Raw genomic sequence first — 18,786 nt, 5'->3', positions numbered from 1 at the left:
AAAAACTATGTCATATTTTAGGATTTATTATTAAAGCAGAAAGAATCTATAATAGGTATAATAAGCCTTAATCGTAAAAAACTTATCAATAACAATTGATTATTCTTTTCACATTTGACTGTGATTGATCAATTTCTTATGGCTTAAGCTTAAGTTTAAGGCTTGCTACACCTATGTGGATCCGGGCTAAAGGCTTTATTATACCCCTTGTAAATCCGGCATAAAGGAACAGTTGTTGGATTCAAAATGGCTGCGGAACGTCATAGCCGAGAATGTTTTAGCAATTATTACGGAAACGCGTAATATTTTTACACCCGTGACATTTTGTTCATTGCGCCGTCCGTGTGCCTCGGCGTTGATTTCATCGAAGTCTCCTCGCGCCTCTGTGACGGTCGCTCGAAAGGAGAGCTATGAAAAAAATGGCGTTCTGTGACAGCTGATTCTCGCAAATACCTCCGATGTTATTAAGGAGGATGATTTCTCAAATTTTCCGGCGTTCTCGCCTTTGATTGAAACGAATCAACTTGCGGTGAGTTTCGTAGAATCATTACTCTTAAATCTCATGTTTCATTTGCATCGTCAAATAACAATTAATGAGTTGACATTGAAGTTGATAATTTATACATCGCGCCTATAATGGTGTACATACATAAGATGAGAAAATTTGCGAAAAGTATTTTGTAAATATCTGCAATCATGTTTCGTTAATATGTGTAAATAAATCTGTTACACAAAATAAAAAAAATTCTTCTTTCTATTACAAAATTATTTTGATAAAAGAAAATTTATATTCTAAAATAAATATAAAATGTATTTTTTTTTTAATTATATTAATATTCTGTGTGTTATGTGACTATATTTAATATTATACTTATCATTGTAATAATGTAAAACAAAAAAACATAAGATGTGCATTGTGAAGATCTTTATTGATAGCGTTTTGTAAATGTGTTTCACATAATACTTTTAGCAGCTGCTGCTTATTATTATTGCAATAAGATAGCAATACATATGTCAATAGTTTAAGCTGCATGATATTTACAGATGATATTTAATAGAATAATTGTTTTATATATGTATATGTGTATATAGTAAATTTTATATTTCTGTAATCCTAATACATAGTTCATATATTACTTTTTAATTTGTGAAATAAAAAAGAGATATAAATTTTATATGTATAATTTTAACATATATGAGAAAAAAATATATTTAATAAGAATACATATACACAAGATATACATATAACATATAAAAAATAATTTTAATTTTTTAGTATACTCTATGTTATGGAATTATTTTTATAATATATATAAGCAAATGATAATATTTCATCAATCTTATCAGCAATATATATATTTTTTTCAGATTATATATTACTTTTTAATCCTCATTAAACATTTTTTAAATATTCTTTCTATATTTCTGAGCAATATCATTATTTTTTTTTCAATATGATCATCTATCAATTAGATCATCAATATGTCTCCTCAATTGAATCGGAAACGTGGCTCATCCGTCAGCTTTACTAGAGCAAAGGACGATAGTGAAGATGCCGAGGACGAAATTCACATATCTCTGGCGCCATATATACAGACGTACTTGGCGCACAGTAGTCAGGGCTTAGGATGCTGCGGTATCAGTTTACCCGTACCGTTCGAACGTGCAGCACCAAGATCGTGGTGGAATCCAAGATTTGATTCGGAAATCCTCGAGGAACAGTTTAAGAGAAGTGCCTTTCCTCAAATTAGATTAAGATTTCGGTTTGTATTATGATGTATTATGTATACACGTGATCAAAGTAATCTGTATTTTTATCACAATTAAAAGATTGTTCTGATTATTTATTGTTTCTTACAGATATGCTCTCACATATATCCTGCTGGTGTCTTTATCATGGCTAATGTACTTTGTGATAATCGGAATAGAAAACGAAACATCGACATGGGCGGCGATAGCAGGTCTTTTCGGTATCGTCGCTGCCATGGTATCGGCTGTACTTTATTTAACATATACGGATTACTACAGATCTTATGTACTGACGACTTCTCTGGGAGTCGCGTCCACGCTCTGTTTCCTATCCTTGTTCTTCCTTGCCATGGTGCCGCCACACGTGGACGGATTAACGCTGGTCGGACATTTTGCTCTGTGCTCAGAAATTCTATTGATAATTTATACGGTGCTGCCGATGCCGCTCTACGCCTGCGTGGGAATAGCCACGCTTTACTCGTTAATGTTTGAAATTTTGACTGCCTATTTATATGGCTCGAAAGATATGCAGCACAGCAGACGTATTATACGAAATAATTCCTCAGGACTGAATAATACGACAGCAGAGAAAACGTTGGTACTTACGCACTCATCCCTAAAGGATCCTCTAAATGTTGCTGGTCTACAGAATGTGATACGTAATATTAGTGAATTTACTACAACAATTAGCAGTACAGAAGCGATATCGACGATACTACATGAAGATAAAGATACGATACAAAATATGGGATCCGGATTTCTAGAACGAGAACCGGTAACTCAACGGTTGTATGGTGCTCTCATTGACCCGAATATCTTTACGAGATTAAATTCCAGTATCCCATCCATGATTAGATCCACTATTAGCTCAACTGTAAAAGCATCTCCTATAGATAATTATACTAGCGATAATATGCTCGATGCCAGTGATATCTTTTCCACGAATCTCGCGATAAGAATCTTGATGCAGATTTGTATTCATTTGATAGGCATGCATATCTTGATAATGACTTTTGTAAGAATGCGTGGTACGTTTATGAAGGTCGGTCAATCTTTACTGGTCCGTCGACAATTGGAAGTAGAGAAGCAATTGAAGGAGAAGATGATACATTCGGTGATGCCACCGAAGGTTGCGGACTGGCTCATGGAAGAGAGCGAGCGCGAGAGAGAGCGAGAGGATTCTCTAAAAAAAGGCTCGATACCATCCAATAACACGGACATTCGTTCGTTGTTTCGTCCATTCAATATGCATTCTATGGAAGACGTGAGTATCTTGTTCGCTGATATCGTCGGATTCACCAGAATGAGTTCCAATAAAACCGCGGAGGAACTCGTGGGCATACTCAATGATTTGTTCGAACGCTTTGATGATCTCTGTGAGCATCATGGATGTGAAAAGATCTCTACATTGGGGGATTGTTACTATTGCGTCAGCGGATGTCCCGAACCGAGATCCGATCATGCCAAATGCTGCATAGAAATGGGACTAGGTATGTGTAAGCAACATTATACCAGATACTATAATATCTAGAAAATCTCAATCGTGAAACTAATATTGTACATTATTTATTTTAACAGCCATGATCGAAGCCATAAAACAATTCGACATCGAGAGACGGGAAGGCGTAAACATGAGAGTGGGTGTGCACACAGGCACTGTACTCTGTGGAATTGTGGGTACCAAGAGATTCAAATTTGATGTCTGGTCGAATGACGTGACTTTGGCAAACAAGTTGGAAAGCACGGGAAAACCTGGCCGTGTGCATCTGAGTGAGAATACTTTGAGATTTTTGGGAGACCAATACATTACGGAAAATGGGGAAATAGTCAATGGTAAATAAAATGATGTACCAAAAAATTCTGAATTTTATATAATGCATACATGCTTATCTTTTATCATTCCAGGTGTTAAAACTTACTTTATAAGAGCCCGTAAATCAGACTTTATGAATCAATTTATCACAAATGTCACGTCACCCAAGAGTATCTCGCCATTGATGCAATCGCGGAATCGTTTGGCATCATGCAACAATCAAGCCAAGCCGCGCCATCACTATCTCCACATGGTCACCAACGCAAGTAGTTATAGGATGAAGGCCAATTCCTTGCCTAGTATTTTAGATTCTGAAAACGACGGTGATACTATGGATGAAAAAGAGGATTCGAACAAAAGTCCAACGTCTACCGCTAGTTATGGCAAGAAGAAAGTGCGGAATAAGCCGTGGAAGTATCTACAAAGACAACGAACAACCGAAGAAATGATACCTTTGGAGATAGAAGAGAGAAAAAATATCGTTATGGGACAAACAAAACTCGATATTCAGACATATGAGGAATGCAATGGATTTAGACGAGTTAGTGACGCTTTTTATCTTCTTTTTCTGATTATCGCATACTTTATGACTGTGGTTAGCGCTTATGGTTGGTTCTTACTGTAGATCCCTCTGGGTAATGGCGTTGAAATGGATCCAAATCCTGTACCTTCTAGTCCTTTATTATCTGGTCAAGAGCCGATTAGTCATGCTTCTTCCATTTGCAGTAGGAAAGACTCTGGTATCAAGAGTAACAGCAGGCGAAGTAGTATACAACAACAGGTATATTTTTATAAGCCTTGTATTATCTTTTGATATATTTTTAATTATTAGATAAATTGCTTTATGAGACATTCTTTTTATGGATTTGCAGTTGTATCTATTGAATGGAATGGCCCAGGGTGATTTATTAGGACACAGGGTCAGTGGTTATTATACCTCTAGTTCAACGTTAAACTCCACTCATGAACCTTCATCATCAGTGCCTCCTTATCCGTTTCCCCCGATGGTAACCGATACATTCGGCGCGTGTTTTCATAAATTACGCAAGCAATCCGATCTTCAGTTAATTAGGTAAGTAAATAATTTTTCAATATACTTTAAAAATAGTGAATTTTTTAAAGCTTTTATCTTTTACTTTAAAGATGTGTACAGGACAATGTGAGTTCTCAGCGCTCATACTTCGTCAAACCGCCGCTCTCGAGCGTTACTCTCTTTTTCAAAAACGAGGAAATGGAGAGAGAATATCGAGAAAATGCGCACAAAGCCAACGAGGGTATTGGTGATAATCCTCCTACCTTGGCTACTTCGAGATTCAATACATACTTTGATATTTTGATATCCGCTCTGGTTTACACGGCTATCACAATCTCGCTTTTCCTTCTCTGCAAACCGACGATTTATTACATGGTGTTCTCTGTGCTTACCACTGCTGTTCAAGTTATCGCTGTATTACTCTGCATTCGGCAGCTTTTCTATCCACACATTGCTCATACCACGTTCACGCAGAGTATCTTTAGATTCTTTTCCCGATGGTATCCGTGGCACGCGTGCGGCGCAGTTCTGGTCGGTTTACCAATCATCTCCATCTTACTTAATTTCACATGTAACAGCTTTCGGAGTTTGAGTAACTTCGAATATTACTACAGCTACCTAATCTTTGTCGGGCTAGTCCACTTCTGCAATTTCACGCAACTCAATTGTTGGATGAAGAATCTGTTGGTTACCCTCACCGGCGCATTATTCATCTGTCTTGTGGTAAGTCACATATCCCCATATCACCAGGAGAATCTCAGTAGTCTTAATAGTAGCGATCCTGGTAATAGCTCGCAGTTGGCGCAATTGGCGGCATTGTATCCAAATTTTTTCAAATCGCTCGCGAGTGAACGAAGCGATTTAAATAGTTTAGGAAGTCTCCCGAACGCAACGAGAGATTTTGTCGTCACGACCGCTGCGACAAAAATGTCAATCGCGAAACATACAGAGCGACAAGAAACTACGATTCAAAGACAGGCATACACCGGATATAACGAGAGATTATACAATTCAGAAATATACCTAGATATGGTGCTGTTGTTGCTACTGGTCTGGTTTCTGAATCGTGAATTTGAGATCAGTTATAGATTGTGTTTCCACGGTAATGCGGTTGCAGCGCGCGATAAGACGCGTGTACAATCAATGAAGAATCAGGCCGACTGGTTGTTGCATAATATCATACCAAAATATGTGGCTGATCAGCTGAAGACAACCGCCAAGTACTCGCAGAATCACAAATCTGTGGGCATTATCTTCGCCAGTATTGTCAATTTCAACGAGCTGTACGACGAATCGTATCTTGGCGGTAAGGAGTATCTGCGTGTGCTCAATGAGCTTATAGGCGATTTCGATGAGCTGCTGGAGAAGCCGGAGTACGCGAATGTCGAAAAGATCAAGACAATCGGCAGCACATTCATGGCCGCGAGTGGTCTGAATCCACAGGTGAGGCAGCAAAGCGAGCACGAGTACACGCATCTATTCCAGTTGCTTGACTTTGCTGTAGCAATGCACAAAGTGATATACGATTTCAATCGAGATCTGTTGGGCTTCAAGCTTGTCCTACGAGTCGGCTACAATTACGGCGATGTTACAGCCGGCGTGATTGGCGCTACTAAATTGTATTACGATATCTGGGGTGACGCGGTCAACATTGCGTCGCGAATGGATTCCACCGGGGTCGCCGGTAGGATACAAATGGCCGGCAATTGTCTAGATGTTTTGTCGGAACGATATGAATTCGAGCCGCGCGGACAGGTATACGTCAAAGGCAAAGACAATATGGATGTATTTTTGTTATTGGGAAAGAAAAATAATGCTGGTTGATGACCAACGCTTAAAAGTGCCGATATTTTGTATAGCTATGATATATCAAGAGGATCCGAAACTGCTCGTGGCCTGGAACGATCATAGCATTTAGAATAAGATCTGTCTATTCTTAGTATCTGAATATTTTTTATAGCGTAATATTTTACTGTGCTTATTTTTCGGAGATACATAAGAACTTCATTGTGTGAATTAAATTGCATTAATCTTACTGATTCTTATTTTCAATTATTTTTTTTCAAATTTTATGCATTGGTTACATTATAAAAAGATATTTCTCTATTGATAATATCTTAATTTTGTTGTGCAAATATTAAAGATTTTTTCTTTCTATTTATTTTTTTTATAATATGTACCATAAATGTGAAGTGTAATGTGCATAAATATTTAATAAAATATTTGAAAATAAGAAGTGGAAAAATGATCAATGCAATTCTATTCAATTCATACACTATACGAAAACTTTTTTTTACGACAAATTTTTTTATATATTTTTTTTTAATTTCAAAAGATTAATGATGCACAGAGTCATTTTTAATAAGATTTGTGCTGAAAAAATGATCAGAGAGATGTATAACAAAACAAAAAATGAAAAGGAACAGATATAAAAAGGAAAACTGGAAAGAAAGATGTGTGTATATATATATATGTGTGTGTGTGTGTGTGTGTGGCGCGCGCGCGCGTGTGTGTACACACATGTATACATTGTTCGAACAATAATCGTATATGTGCTCTATTAAAAAAAAAAAAAAACATACTCGCCTTATCCGTTGACTGCTCAAACTCAGCTAACGAAAGATATTTATTAATGAGAGATGTTATTATTGTATTTTTGTAAATATTAAACAATATATTATATATGTATAATGGGAAGAGATATATATATGAATGTATATCCTGGGAGATTATCTGAGATCTGCCTTTGTCTCAAGTACAAAACTGGATGAGAGAAGGGGCGGAGGAATCTTTTTTTAAAAGTGTTTTACGTTATTGAGTATTGGAATGGTAATAATTATATTTGTGTATGGATGTAATTGTTACGAATATGATTCTTGCGTGAATAGATATGTGTATATTTGTGGTGTATTTGATCTATATCTGTTTCCTATAAATCGAGTCTCGAAAATGTGTAATTTTTTTCAATCGAGTGAACGATAATAGTGAAGTGTTTTTACGATATAACTTTGAGAAATTGATAAAAACAAGTGTTACGTTTCTATTCTATTCTCAATATTCTAAGAACAACAGCGAAGTGCGTCCCGCGCGACAAAAATCAACGAAACTCGAGAAAATACCCCGTTATAAGATAAATAAATTTTAAAAAGTAAAAAAATAAATTTACAAACGGTCTTGTCTTCCTGTTTAATATTGTAATGCGGCACGTATATAATGGAAGAAAGATAAATTGTTGTATATAAGTGTCGTTTGAAAATTAATCTACATAAAAGAAATAAGGAGAGATGAATAAAGTGAAATTTTAGGGTTTTAGTGATTACAAATGATGAAGAATAATTTTATGAAAGACCAAAGATAGGAAGTAACGATTTAAGCCAGAACGCGTGCATATATAAAAGTATAGATTTCGTTTAGAATTTGTTTAGATTTGTTGTACAATGCATACGTGCATTGAATAAATTGCATTATACACATTCCAAACAAAGCTCGCGACGGAGCAACTGGCCGCAAGTAACAAGCTTATAACAAAGTGCTTCTTGTCGCTATTATAAGCCGTATCCCAAACGTCTCTGTTATTACATCTGGACACAAACCTGCTACTCGGATTCCAAAGAATATTCTATTGCATTTTTTTGTAAATCTTAATGATAAGCGTTCGATGGTTTTATGCTGTAAGAAATAATATTTATGCATATATTGTTACGTACCCCATATATATGTACAAATTTTGAGAATTTATCTGGACTATACTGACAGAAAGGAAAACTAGGCGCTTTGTATTTGTTATATGCGGTATATACAATACAAGTATAATGCGATAAATTTGGGTCTGGATCACAATCGACGTTGTATATCCTGCACGTAATGTGGTTGTAATTTTAAGTAATGTTTAACTTAATGAGATATTGTTTCACGTGAAAGTAATAATGTCATATATAATAAAGGACATCAAGAGATCCCAATTTCTGTAAATATGTTGTAAAATATTTAAAGCTTTTGTTTAAAATATAGGATTTCTCTTTTCGGAGAAATTGAAGGAAAATTGTAGTGCTGTACAGAAACTGCAATGTATCGCTTCAATTTGTCGTATCGTGGAACATAAATGAAATAATTAGTACGAGAGATTATAAAATTATAAGAGAAAGAGAGAGAGAGTCAATTATAAGTTTTTGCGTTATATGTAGAATATATAATGAGAGAGAAATAATAGCTCATTAGTCAAAACGTATCCGCAAACATCATGATTTATAATGATAATATATAAATATATATGTATATTACATTCGCCGATTTTTAAAAAAAGCATATGTTATACATATATATGTGTGAGAGATATCAAATAAAATATATTATGTGAATTGGATGTGTGTGTGTATATTTATCAACATATACAAGTCTTGCGGACAACGAGAGAGAGACGCCAAGCGTATATTGATGATATACATGTCATTATTGTCAATGTAATTTCTTTATTACAATATAATATATACAAGATACTATAGCTGATTTCGCTATAGTTGATGTACAAAAACACGAGCAAGGTCTTGAAAATAAGCGGATTTCCTCTTCCTTCTGGCATAAATCAATAATGTTACGTCGGAACATTAATATTATAACAAAGCGCAATGATTTGTTTTTACACACACACACACGCGCGCGCGCACACACACACACACACACATATATATATAAACAAAGTAATTATCGCACTTTATATATATATATATATATAATTATTATAAAAAGATGTTCCCTATAGATAGAGTACAAATCGGAACTACTTTGTCAAAATCTTATTTTTTAATATATCAATACGGTGCATTTGCTATTTTTGATTCTTCATGTGAATGTAAAGTGTAAAGATTTTGGCAATTTTATTATAATTAAGTTTAATGTATTTAAATTATATAATTAAAAATATGAAAAAATTTTATTTTAGTTATATATGTGTGTGTGTGTGTGTGTGTGTGTGTGTGAGAAATTCTTTCGTATATATAAGAGAGAATAACTCTCTCTTATAGTAAAATGCTTTTTGGTTCTGATGTAAACAAAATAGACGTTAATAATATTACAATTAAACTTAATTATAATAAAATTACATTCTAAAATTTTTACGAAAGAAGAATTAAGATATAACAAATGTATTGCACTCTAGATTGAGATATTGAAAACCTTTCCGAAAATCTTGCCAAATGAAAAAGGTACTTATTTTTTAGATAAGATAGTAGCAGATTGTATCTTATCTATATGGAACACTTTATATGCACACATACATATATTAACAAACGTTATAAAACCATTTGGATAATAATCTTGATAATTTTGTTATGTAACGATCAGTTAAATGCATAAATGTGATTTAGTCCAATGGATCATATTATCGATAATAAAGGATTATCATTGTAAAAAATAGTGCTGTTACAAATTCATTGATCTATAATTTAGCAAGTCAATAAAGTAATCGAAAATGGTTGTTTGTAAGATAAGAAGATTTTTGTAATACTTCGGAAGAATGGTTCTCGGATAATTATTGTAATTATTTTTGTTTGCCATTGCGTACACTTTGTCGATGTTCATGTACATTATTAAAGTGATGGCATGCATTATTCTAAAAAAAAAAAATAAATAAATATAAAACACTTTGTATATATGACACGTTATGAGAAATAGTGGCTATGTGCGATACACTTTCGATGTGCACATGTGTTTAGTTGTTCCCGTTATACAAATAAGTAATGATTCGTCTCATGGAAGAATGCAACGAAAAGGAAACACTTGTTCTCTCTTTGTCAATAATGTTCCATTGATAATAAAGATAAATGCTTTTATAAGAGATCATCTTACACATTACGAACGATGAACTCTTTTTTGTTATTTGTAAATTAACTCTGACAGAGCTATTTTTACTCTCATACAATCTATAAACCGTACATGTGATTACTAAAAGCGCAGTGGAATGCTTGAGAAAATAGTGCATAATGCAAAAGCAATAGTATATTATGAGTTTAAATTACAAATTAAAACGCGTCGCTATTTCTGATAGAGGTAAAATATATAATGCATGCGAGACAGAAATCAAATATGATGTTAAAAAAATTCCATTTTACGCGCAAAATAATGTTCTAGTCAAATCAGAAGACAAACAAGAGATGAGATAATAAAAGGGTTTTCGACATAAAACATTTTTGATATGTGATATTGTAATGTAATACTGTAATAGAATTGGTAGCAATTCATGTGTGTGTGTGTGGGTGTGAGAACCTCTTCTTACACCACCTTAACAAAACATACTTAAGATTTTAATATACCATTTGAATTCTTGTTGAAACGATTTTTGCAACAGTTTGTAATTAAGTTTCACATTTCAGTTGCTTATTTTTTTGATGCATTAATCTCGTTTGCGAACTGCATTTTTATATTAAGACCAAACGTAAAGATAAGGCTTGAGGAGCAAGCTATAAAAAAGGAGTATAAGGAATAGACTAGAAAAATCGGAGAGAAGTCGCTGAATTTGGAATTAAATCCGAGTCTTTCGTTTACCGGGCTCTTACCACTAGACTATTTATGATTTATAAAAATCATATTAAAATTTGTTTTATAATTCATCTTTTTTAACTGTTTTTTTTTACTTTAATTTTTTTCATAAGTTTTGGAAAAAATTTTATAGTAGGTGATGTTTTTCGATCTGATGACGAATTGTTAAAAATATTCTTCAGCAATAGTCAATCTTAATTTACTCAAGCAATTTTTTTTACGTTTGGTTTTATTTTTGAAGCTTTTTTCTATTTTTACATTAAGATTGTAATCGTAATATACAAATGTTTCTTCGCATATTCTCGCGTGCAAATCTTCTTGATCAAAACTGCCGTTTCGATTCATATATAAATGTAGTACCATATAAATTTGATTCTTGTGAATTGTACCGCAGTTTTAATTATTTCGCGAGAAAACTCGGTTGTAAGGAAGACGTTGATCGACTTTTTGTTGCACGTACAGGTATACATTTCCAGCATCGATCCATACTTTTCAGAAAATCAACGAATCATATAATATGAACAGTTGAAACAAATATATATGTATAAATATGTGGATGAGTGATTATAGTTCATTCTCTTCTATTCCGCTATATAAAATTACTACAAGATTTTATTGTACAATATGTATATGTATACTTATATATATATAAATATGACACCGATGTAATAAACTATACTTCGAAATCCTTATAACATAGTTTAATGCAATAGATTTGCTCATCTTAGCTGTACTTTCTGCAAATTTGTATTTTAAGAAAAATAAAAAAGAAAAAACTCTCATAAAGCTAAAAAGAACAAATCTAATGTGCTATAGATATTATGGACTTCGGAGATATAGTTTAAAAAGTAGCAAAGAAAAGAAAAAGAGAATGAATTATATACTACAATATTTAGTTTTCCACAAGTCAGTCACAGCTTGGAACGTGTCATTTCTCTTTTTCTTTCGATTTTAAAAAGCAACTTAACTTTACGATTTTTAAATTGCTCGCTTCGCATACATTGTTAACTTTTTGCTCACTACGTTCCTTATCACAATAATTTGCTGTCTTATTGTACAATCGCCCCACAGTCCATTCCAACTCCTGTACATATGCCACGAAAGGCATTGTGTGATGTATATAAATATCTCGGAAATTGTTTTTTAACAATGATGTGATTGAAATGTACGTTAAATTAATGATAACGCATATCGATAAATTTATATCCATAGAAGATTGAATGTTGAATGAAAACGTTCGCAATTTCGAATATGATGAACACGAATGAGATCGGCCGTATTCTTGCTAGCACACGTTTGTTTGAAATTAATTAGAATAAATAAAAGTAATCACAAAACATAAAAAATTATCTACACTTATATCGCCGAATATTTAATAGTTTGAAATTGATGATCGATTTCAGAATGAGCAGAAAGAGAAATCTATCCAACAATCACTCATAAATATTTATCTGAGTATGATGCATCAAATGTGTTTATAATTCATATTTGATATCCGAGACTTTATTTCAGATAGTGATTGGGAGCATGAAGTGTCCTGAAATTCTTGAAATATGATGTCGATTTTTTTTTAAATGATTGCAATAATATTTACTAAAATTTATGCCATTCATATATAATTCATGTATAATTTTTTTATTTTCATCATAACCGACATTTTTCAAAACATTGTGAAACAAATACAAGTAAAAAACAATTTCTGAAATTTGCAATTTTTAAATATGCACAAATGCATATATTAATCCGAGGCTATATTTAATCGCTTTAAATATAATTCGCCACATCTGTAGATTGTCAATAACTCGTATTCTTTGCCAGAAAAAAATACATTATTTCAGCAGATTTTAAAGCTTAAATATCTTTTTCTTTTGCGCTGTATAGTCATCTCTGAAAGAATCTTTTTACAATAATTTATAATTATTTATTGAGTTAAACCAGCTATGTAAAATATGATTCGCTAAAATTGTTTGCTACGTAGGCCCAGCGAACAATGCTGTTATTCCTATATCAGTGGCATTCTTCGATATATCGTCCACGCGCACTTGTTGAGATTTACCGAATACTTCTATTCGCGGTAAATTGTCTATTTTAACTTCCTTGCGAAACAATTGACCTACGCTTCTGCCAATAAGCTGTAAAAGACGTGTCAAAACCCGGCTATTATTATTTTAAATGTATGATGCAATAAAAGAATCGTGAATCATGCATTTGATTTTACAAATTTTTGTTTTAACTAGATTTTAAACTTAGACTTCAAGTTTAATAAAACATTAGCTATCTTTATCTTGGATATTGCAATTGTATACCTGATTTGTAATTTTTTTGAAGAGATCCTTCTTTCCCTTTTCAACCTTGTTGCCTTTTGTACTGATCACTGCCATTTTTTCATCGAATCGTTGCAAGTCGGCAGGATTGACTCCTGGAATCTGCTGCATTACTTCGATGATATTTGGAAACTTAGGTCTGAGGCATTCGTAGACTTGTGCGCCAAGAGTAATGAGGGAACCTTGATTAGCTTCGTGCTGACCATGCAATTGTAAACCTTGAAGAACGGCGACCATGATGTGCGCTGCCATGCTAGGAGTGAGACTACCATCGGCTGCCAATGTTCGTACTACGGGTCCAGTCAACATCGTCGCTTTGAGACTCGCGTTTGAATCATTCCACGCAAGCGCCCTAGAAATAACAAGACAACGTATTATGAATAGAAAATGCTCTAGAGAAATATAAAAGTTAAAAAAATAAATATTTATCTCATAAATTTATATAATGAAATTCGGACAGTATATACTGCCTTACATCGAATATCGTATAATTCTATATTGTATTACCCTAATACACATAGGACGACGCTATGACAGGTGGACGGATGACGCAGAATGAAAGCTCCCAACTCGCTAACGACTTCGGCGACAATGCTGTTCCCCCGCGAAAGAGGTGGATCCACTGCCATTCCACTGTCCTGATCCATGCTGTCTGGAGGCGCAGCATCGCTAGCAGCTCCACCGATTAGAGCCACCTTTAATACATCCACGAAATCTCTAGTTAGATTTCTATTGAGCATGTCATCGATGACTTCTTGTGTGTCGGTGTTCTCGTCTAAACCACCGGATTCGTAAAGATGCGCAATGTACTGCCACTTTGCGCTTAATCTTTGACACACTGAAACAAAACCGCATAATTGATTTAAATTTGTTTGATATGATGAAAAGCATAAAAAATTTAATAAAAATGAATTTATAACTATACTCACTATGTGTAGATACATGAGCCAATACAGGTACCAGTACGCTTTCATAAAAAGCTGGTGGACATGAATATATGAATGGCTTCATAAACACACGTATAATCGGCCGCAGTCTGTAGTCTGGAATCAGCTGAAGGAGTAGATATTTTTTTTATTTTTGTTTAAGAGAGAATGTATATAATATAAGATTGATAAAAGTTAAAGAATTATCGATAAAATCGACGTAATATTTTATTAGATTACCTCCATGTTCGAGAAAACTGAATTGAGCAACGCTGGAGCAAATCCGGGCAATTGATAGAAATCTCGGCCGATCATATGACAGCCGCTGCCTAGCATATGATAGCACTGATCATGAATTGTACTGAGAAATGATTGCATTCGGACCAGGGAAGTGCTTGAAGTCTGATCTGTCTCACTAGTATTATCGTTGGTCACATTTACACCCAACAAATTCGCTTTTTCTGACTCCAAAAGTCCATAAGCATTTTTGTAACCCTAGGATAAAAAAAAATTGTATGTCGAGTTCGTTCAATATGAAGGAACTATTGATCAGTAAAATAAAACATATTTAAAACAAAAAAATTTTTAATATTTTAATATGTTATTGAGAGAGATAATATTACCTCCGAAAGAAGTGAAAGAGCGGCTGGAGTGAAGAGAGCATTCATCGTTCGCAGCAATGCGAATAGCGTCGGCAAGATAGGAATTACGTGGGGTGCTGCGGGATTTCGGTATACCGGATTACCACTCTCGCTGAGCGCAGCAACAAAACCACCTCTCGCCGCGCGATCAGGATCTTCTGGAATGGAGCATCGCTTGACAACACTCAAAACGGTACAAATGCACATCATGAGATCACTGCGATTGTATCTAGCCGAATCCTCTAGCATATTTTCCACTGGTGGTCTATCCAGTCCCACGAATTGCATAAATTCTGCCGGTCCCTTAAACCATTCCGTACCCAACGTGACGAATTTGTTGGACGCGTTACCGATCACCTCCGCGACGAATCGATTCTGCCTTTCGTAGTCGCAAAAATGATTGGAAATGAGGAGTAACGCCTCGTACAACATGACACTTTCCATTCGGGATAACGGACTCGGTTCTCGCGTCAAATTGCGTACCATTGTGCGTATCTGCTCGAATACTGGCAAAAGTAGTAACGGATACTTGAGACTGATCTTTACCATGAGACTAGCTGCATGCCGTCGCACGTTTTTGGTTGCACGCGAGTGATTGCGTTCGTTCTCGCCTGGCGCTTCGAACACTAACGCGGCGAAGATTTTCTCAAGAACGCGTGGCAAGATAGCGACGCCCGGCATGGCCATCGAACCAGTTGACATCGACAGGAACACGAAAAGTGCACTTATGCAGGATAATAGAGCGGATAGTAACCAAGAATCTTGTGGCGAGTAACCTAGACAAAGTTCTAACAGCTGCAAACCGGTCTGCACACTCGGTCGCTCATTGATCAATAAAATTCTGGATACAACAGAATCCAATGCTTGTGCAAGAGCCTCCCACTCGAGGTACTCTCGATCATTTTGATCACTCTTGTATTGCAGATCTGTCATACCCTTGGTAATTTTTGCAGTTAGCCACTGTTGCACATATGTGAACGTTACTAAGGGCGCTACCATGGTCGCATGTCTAAATCCCTCTAACAGGTCCATCCTGAATCGATGCAAAAAGACATTGAATTCCTCCTCCGAGTCGTAATCAACGAGACAGTATGTGGTCATGCCGTTGCTTTGTCTACCATATGGATATGCGACACGAATTAGCTTGGGCGCCGTGTGTTCTACATATTTAGGCACATATGTCAGCAATAACGAATCATTCTTGATGTGTTCATGCTTAAACAACATCACCCAGATTGCATTCGCTAAATGCGTAAGCGTAAGACTTGAATACATTGTAAATGTGAGCGTAGTGTCCAAAAAAAGGTTGAAGTGTGTTGGCCGTATGCTGGAGGCATCATCTTTTCCCCATAAAGTGCAAAGTTGTGTTGCCATGCCCGTCATTACCTGAAATAATAATCATATAAAGAATAGTTATCTTTTGTAAAATTTGTGAACACAAAAAAAATTTAAATTGATTCAGTATTAATTGGTACGATTATCGTGAAAGTTACTTGTATGAGCTTCTTCAGGAATAGATAATGATTCTCATGGAAATTCGTAGGTCCGGCGAGAGATGGTAATGTAGTAGCTGCCGTATAAATAAATCTCAAAGCTTCTTCCGAAAACAGGATCATCAATTGCTTTCGATCTTCGGCTTTGCCCTTGCGATTTACAATCTGGAGCAGGCATTCGGCGGCAGAACATTGAAATATGGGATCGCCTAGCAGGAGGCACAATATTTGCAATAATCTTCCGTCCTCAGCCATTATGTGGTTTATAGAAACCCACTCGACAAATCCGGTTAGTGTAGATAGTACTATCTGTTGCGATAACATAATATAAATTTTAGTTGGTTTTAGTTTAGTTTAGTTAGTTGAAATATTAATCGTCGATACGCGTCTTATAAAAACTTACTTGAACGACTTTACTTTGTGCTGCAGCTTCGGATGTCTGTCCTAAGGCACTTTTCTTTTGAAATTCCGAAAAGTGTTGTTCCATTAATCTTAAGAAGAAACTAAAGATTTCTGCCATATTTGTAGTCAATGCTTGGTATATGTCTTTTCTCCTCTGATTGGATTCAAGTGTCTGTAGAAGTGCCACATCTTCCACCAGTCTAAGAAATACCAACAAGACCAGCTCAGTTTGACTCACACCTTGTGTACAGGCCTGACTGAGTTCGGCTAACAAAGTGGGCCACTGTTGAGGCCATTCTCGCTTTATCATTTCAACTACTACCCGCGATAGTGCATCCTTTATGTGTGCCTCTTCCTGTAGCAATGGTTCAGTGCCTTCTTGAAGTAATTTCATTGCATTTTCCTTGATGAAGATCTTCTCTGACTGCGAGATCTGAGTCCATCTATACTTCACGCAATGTTCCATTAGCTGTAGACCAAAATGACGTACCACCGAGCTTCTGTCTGGAGATCTCTGTGCCAGATATAAGCCACATTGTGCGCACAATGGTGAGGATTCCTTGAATCTTTCGCAAGCATTGTATACTTCCAATCGTTGCTGCTGAGATATATCGGGTGACATTATTACCTCGACCACTCGGGCCAGTTCCGCCGATATTTGGGCGACATCGCCCGCTCCAAACTCCATTCCTATTTAATGCACTAGAATATAAGATAAGAATATTCATTTAACATTTATAAGATATAATAAATAATGCTTGTAGTGGATAATTAAAAGTTTATTTTATTAGAGAATTTTATAAAACAAAGAGAGAAAAAGAAAATTATAAAAAAAGATAAAAGAATAAAATAGATTAATTATTATTTTATTTCCATCTGTTAACGAATAACAAATGTGTATTACTTAACATGTAAAAGAAAACATCTCTCACTTAAAAATTATTCTTAAAAATAATTAGTAATTAAGAACATATAGTATCTAAAGGATAATTTCTTTAAGCTTATTCGTTCATTAAAAAAGGTAAATACAAATTATTTTTCTATAACAAATTTTGACATATATACTGTAACATCTTGTGCAATTTTTATAAAGCTAATGCAAGATAATTTGAAGATTGTATTTTAATTTCTACCGGTATATATAAATATCCGAACGCAAAACAAATTTCGTATATTTGCGAAAGGATAAACAAGCGGCGAGGAAATTTGCAAATGGCCTGCTCCAATTTTTTTTTAGAGAAGTTATTTATACGAACAAAACTTTCGGTTTTTTCTTCCATGAACACGCGGCGGTGAAGCAGCTTGTTGCGGTGCGCGCACCGAGTATACCTCGAGTGAAACCGCACGCTACTCACCTCGCGATATTCTTATATTTGAGACAGAGGTTGAGACGGGGCCGCTTGGACGACGAGAGGCTCTCCGATATCGTACCGCGCGTCAATTCATAATCCTAATCGGCTAAGAGAAGATCTTGCGAGTCTATGTCAGTCGCGATGCACGCGGTACAACGATCGTGTGCAACGCTCTCCGCTAACAATCATCAGCAGATTCAGAGATGCAGATGCGGCACGCTGGCTAGCCGATCTTATACGCGATCACGTGCTGCCCTCTCGACATTTTGCTACGCTCATTCCCTGTATCATCGAAAGAAAAGAGTAACTAAGAAAAAGTATAATCAAAGATTCATTGGACCTACGTTCAATACGACAGTTTTGATAGCCAATGGAAAATGTGGATTCTAACTAACGCCATTTTCGTCCCTAGAAAACAAGTTTTCCTATTGGATATCGAATTGTCAGGATATACAAGGTGAATCTTTCATTAGCTTTTCCGTAGTTTAGAGTCATTAGGTATCTGCAGTCACGCGTCTA

At 35.2% G+C, this 18,786-nt stretch overlaps 2 protein-coding genes and 1 long non-coding RNA gene across 3 annotated transcripts in view; 2 read left to right on the top strand and 1 right to left on the bottom strand.

The window, feature by feature from the left end:
* LOC126858809 (uncharacterized) overlaps positions 1-18,786 on the top strand; it is a 116,372-nt gene that overhangs the window by 71,453 nt on the left and 26,133 nt on the right. The window lies entirely within an intron of this gene.
* On the top strand, positions 245-9,131 carry LOC126858739 (adenylate cyclase type 9). Its single transcript, XM_050609244.1, has 8 exons — positions 245-529; positions 1,474-1,763; positions 1,861-3,239; positions 3,328-3,582; positions 3,655-4,103; positions 4,188-4,343; positions 4,435-4,634; positions 4,706-9,131. The coding sequence occupies exons 2-8, from the start codon at positions 1,483-1,485 to the stop codon at positions 6,417-6,419; spliced, it is 4,434 nt and encodes a 1,477-aa protein (XP_050465201.1). The 5' UTR covers positions 245-529; positions 1,474-1,482; the 3' UTR covers positions 6,420-9,131.
* On the bottom strand, positions 9,350-18,455 carry LOC126858747 (exportin-5). Its single transcript, XM_050609263.1, has 9 exons — positions 18,271-18,455; positions 16,917-17,617; positions 16,514-16,822; positions 15,003-16,406; positions 14,620-14,874; positions 14,383-14,506; positions 13,961-14,291; positions 13,436-13,805; positions 9,350-13,261 (listed from the first exon to the last, which is right to left on the bottom strand). Exons 2-9 carry the CDS (start codon positions 17,601-17,603, stop codon positions 13,100-13,102), a joined length of 3,642 nt encoding a protein of 1,213 aa, XP_050465220.1. The 5' UTR covers positions 17,604-17,617; positions 18,271-18,455; the 3' UTR covers positions 9,350-13,099.

Source organism: Cataglyphis hispanica, chromosome 2 (assembly GCF_021464435.1).
Source record: "Cataglyphis hispanica isolate Lineage 1 chromosome 2, ULB_Chis1_1.0, whole genome shotgun sequence".
NCBI lineage: Eukaryota > Metazoa > Arthropoda > Insecta > Hymenoptera > Formicidae > Cataglyphis > Cataglyphis hispanica.
Note: the sequence above shows the minus strand (reverse complement) of the source record. Positions and strands in the feature narration are given on the sequence as shown.

Coding starts and splice junctions, on each gene's coding strand:
- LOC126858739 (XM_050609244.1), top strand. CDS start 1,483: ATGTCTCCTCAATTGAATCGGAAACGTGGCTCATCCGTCAGCTTTACT. Junction 1,764..1,860: donor CAAATTAGATTAAGATTTCG/GTTTGTATTATG, acceptor TGTTTCTTACAG/ATATGCTCTCACATATATCC. Junction 4,635..4,705: donor TCCGATCTTCAGTTAATTAG/GTAAGTAAATAA, acceptor TTTACTTTAAAG/ATGTGTACAGGACAATGTGA.
- LOC126858747 (XM_050609263.1), bottom strand. CDS start 17,603: ATGGAGTTTGGAGCGGGCGATGTCGCCCAAATATCGGCGGAACTGGCC. Junction 14,875..15,002: donor CTCTTTCACTTCTTTCGGAG/GTAATATTATCT, acceptor TTTTTATCCTAG/GGTTACAAAAATGCTTATGG. Junction 13,262..13,435: donor TCAAAAAAATTACAAATCAG/GTATACAATTGC, acceptor CGTCTTTTACAG/CTTATTGGCAGAAGCGTAGG.